This window comes from Pinus tabuliformis, chromosome 8 (assembly GCF_031772625.1).
Source record: "Pinus tabuliformis cultivar Carrire ecotype Pingquan chromosome 8, CPIR1, whole genome shotgun sequence".
Taxonomy (NCBI): Eukaryota; Viridiplantae; Streptophyta; class Pinopsida; order Pinales; family Pinaceae; genus Pinus; species Pinus tabuliformis.
Window position 1 is genome coordinate 170,749,593 of NC_142294.1, and position 3,122 is coordinate 170,752,714.

Here is a 3,122-nt window from a genome sequence, read left to right on the forward strand (position 1 = left end):
CTCTCGAGCTAGTCCCTCCAATGCTCGAAGTAAGGTGATTTAGATGTTTGAAAATTTGAAAAAAGATAAATAATTTTATTTTGTTTAAGTTTTCCAAAATTTTCTTTGATTTTCTCTTCAAATTTTTAGTTAATTATATTTTTCTAATTAGGTGTCAATTTTTTAATTTTATTTTCTGTAACTAATTTTCAAATATAAATTGTGCAGATTAAAATTGGTTGCAGAGGAGAATCATTTATTTTTTATTTCACTCATTTCTCATTGCAATGGAAGAAAGTTCACCAATGTCACAAAGTAGACCGCCCCTTTCCCAACAGAAATCTTCCATAGAGGCATCCAAAAAAATCCAAAGCAAAGAATATCAAGAAGCAAAAAAATCCTTTGAGACAAGGTTATGGGCAGCTGTGAAATGCACTCAATCTTATAGTGGAGGATCAAGTGGATCATCTGGTTCAAAGGTTTGGTTGTGCCCTTATTGTAAAAAACAAAAAACGGGGAATGTAGGAAGAGTTCGATGGCATTTACTTGGAATGGGGAAAAAAGAACAATCAGCTTTATGTGACAGTGTACCTAAAACAGAAAAAGCTTCTCTAATTAAGCAATTTAATGAACTTGAAAAGCTTAGACATATTGTTGAAGGTTTAGTTCAAGCTAACAACAATCCTAGTGGATTGACAATTGGTGGTCCACACTCTTATTCTCAACATCAAGTTTCTGTTTCTCACCTTCAAAACTTATGGGATGTAAAAGGAAGGGGAAATCTCGATGCATCCATTGGACGATTTTTTTTTGCAAATGGCATATCTTTTAATGTTTGTAGGTCTCCTTATTGGAAAGAAATGGTAAGGGATCTAGTTAGCAATGCTCCTAAAGGTTACAAGCCTCCTAGTTATGAAAAGATGAGGACAACCGTGTTATCTGAAGAGAGGGCTCGGGTTGAAGCTAGACTTCAAGACATTAGAGATAGTTGGAAGGAATCTGGGGTCTCCATTGTCTCAGATGGTTGGACAGATGTTAACCATCGTCCCCTTATCAATATTTTGGTTTCGAGCCCAAAAGGAGTTTTGTTTTTAAAATCCTATGATACTACAGGAAAGACAAAAGATGGTCCATATCTAACAGGTCTCCTCAAAGAGGCAATAGAGGAGGTTGGTAGAGAAAACGTGGTCCAAATTGTTACAGATAGTGCCTCAAACAATATCCTTGCTGGTGGGTTGATTGAGGATGAATATCCAACAATTTTTTGGACTCCTTGCTCTGTGCATTGCTTGAATTTGCTCCTGAAAGATATTAATAACATTGCATGGGTTGATAAAACTATAACTGAAGCAAAGATGCTACAACACTTTATTATTAATCATGCAGCATCCATAGCAATTTATAGGAAATATGCAAAACTTCAGCTTCTTCGATGTGCCGAGACTAGATTTGCATCTGCTTTCATTATGCTTCAACGCCTTATTAAAATGCATCAATCTTTGAGAGAGATGGTGGTATCAATGGATTGGCAAAGGTGGAAGGGTTCTCATACTGGGGATGGCCTAAAAGTTGAGGACATCATTATTGGTCTTTCTTCAGAGAATTTTTGGAGGAGAGTGGAGGATATTGTCACCCTTATTACACCTATTGTTTCCACCCTTCGCATATTTGATAGTGATCAACCATGCTTAGGGGATGTCTTTGAGAGCATGGATCAAATGAGAGAGAAGATTCATGACATAATGGAAGATGAAAATTCTAGGATTGACAAAGACACCAGAAATGAAGTGTGGGAACTTAGTCTGACAAGGTGGAAAATGCTTCATAGCCCTCTTCATTCAATTGCATTTTTACTCAATCCTAAATGGTTTCATAAGAAACCATCGTCAGATGTAGAGGTTATGCAAAACTGGAACACTTTTATAAGTAGGTGTTACGATCGTCAGGATCGCACTGCTTTACGGTTTGAGCTAGGAAAGTATTTGAGATCAGAAGACCACTTTGCAAATGAAGATTGTGCATACAACAGACAACAACTTGGACCCATCGACTTCTAGATACAATATGGTACAGGGACCCCCTTGCTTCATCGTTTGGCTATCCGTTTGCTTTCACAGGTATTCTTAATAACAAATACCTTTAATGTATTGATTTATTGTTTAAACAATTAATTCTAAAGCTCATTTTGGATTATTTATCTTATAATATTTATTGATTGACTATGACTAACATAATTTTAATTTTATTATACAGGTGACTAGTTCCTCTGCATGTGAAAGAAATTGGAGTGAATATGCTTTCATCCATTCAACGAAGAGGAATCGCCTAGGCACAAAAATGGCACAAGATTTGGTGTTTGTACACTCAAATCTACGTTTGTTATCTCGACAACAACTAGAATACAAAACTGGACCCACGAGAATGTGGGATTATGGTGGTTCACAAGATGACGAAAATGATGAGCTTCCACTTGAGGTGCTACAAGACAATGCTGAAGACATGCTTGATGATACCATGAAGTCTACTGACCAAAATAATTCTTTTGGAATTGGCTCAAGCTCAACAACTATTCCAGAAAATGAGCTTCAAAATCTAGATTATTAAGTTTACTTGCATTTTGATATGAATTGTTGGAAGTGACTTTAGAGATACATATATATTCAAAAGAACAAATTTAATTATTTATATTTCAAATCTCTTATTCTTATCAATGTTTTCTATTTTCTTGGAATTAATGATGGCTAAATTTTTTGATCTACAAAATTATCACTTCCTTCTTAAAACTAAATTAGTATTTACAATTGTTTTTTTACAATTTCATGAGCAGAAACATTACAAGTTTATGATTAATGCTTTGTTTATATTATTCACCTTTAATATGGTGTTTTTCTCTCTCCTCGTTTCTTATATGCGAAACCTCCAAACCTCGTTTCTCGTACCGTTCTCGTTTCCTGTTCCGTTTCCCGTTTCTCGTTTCTGGTAACATAGATATCCCCCCATCTCCAAAAAGGACCATGGGACGATGGTCTAAGATAAAACGATTCACAATATCCAATTTTACAGACCTGAGCTGCTCAACTAACTGTTCATGTAATAGGAAACTATCAAGCCTTTTCGCCACATATATGTCCCCTTCCTACCAT

The 3,122-nt window shown here is 35.6% G+C and overlaps 1 protein-coding gene across 1 annotated transcript; it reads left to right on the top strand.

The window, feature by feature from the left end:
• The first annotated feature begins 266 nt into the window (after positions 1 to 266).
• On the top strand, positions 267 to 2,583 carry LOC149234674 (uncharacterized). The gene is made up of 2 exons (XM_089368338.1): positions 267 to 1,877; positions 2,233 to 2,583. The coding sequence occupies exons 1-2, from the start codon at positions 267 to 269 to the stop codon at positions 2,581 to 2,583; spliced, it is 1,962 nt and encodes a 653-aa protein (XP_089224464.1).
• The last annotated feature ends 539 nt before the right edge of the window (positions 2,584 to 3,122 follow it).

Excerpts from the sequence above, each read along its gene's own strand:
- LOC149234674 (XM_089368338.1), top strand. The coding sequence starts at position 267 with ATGGAAGAAAGTTCACCAATGTCACAAAGTAGACCGCCCCTTTCCCAA. Across the intron at positions 1,878-2,232 it reads AACCATCGTCAGATGTAGAG|GTGACTAGTTCCTCTGCATG; the intron begins GTTATGCAAAAC and ends TTTATTATACAG.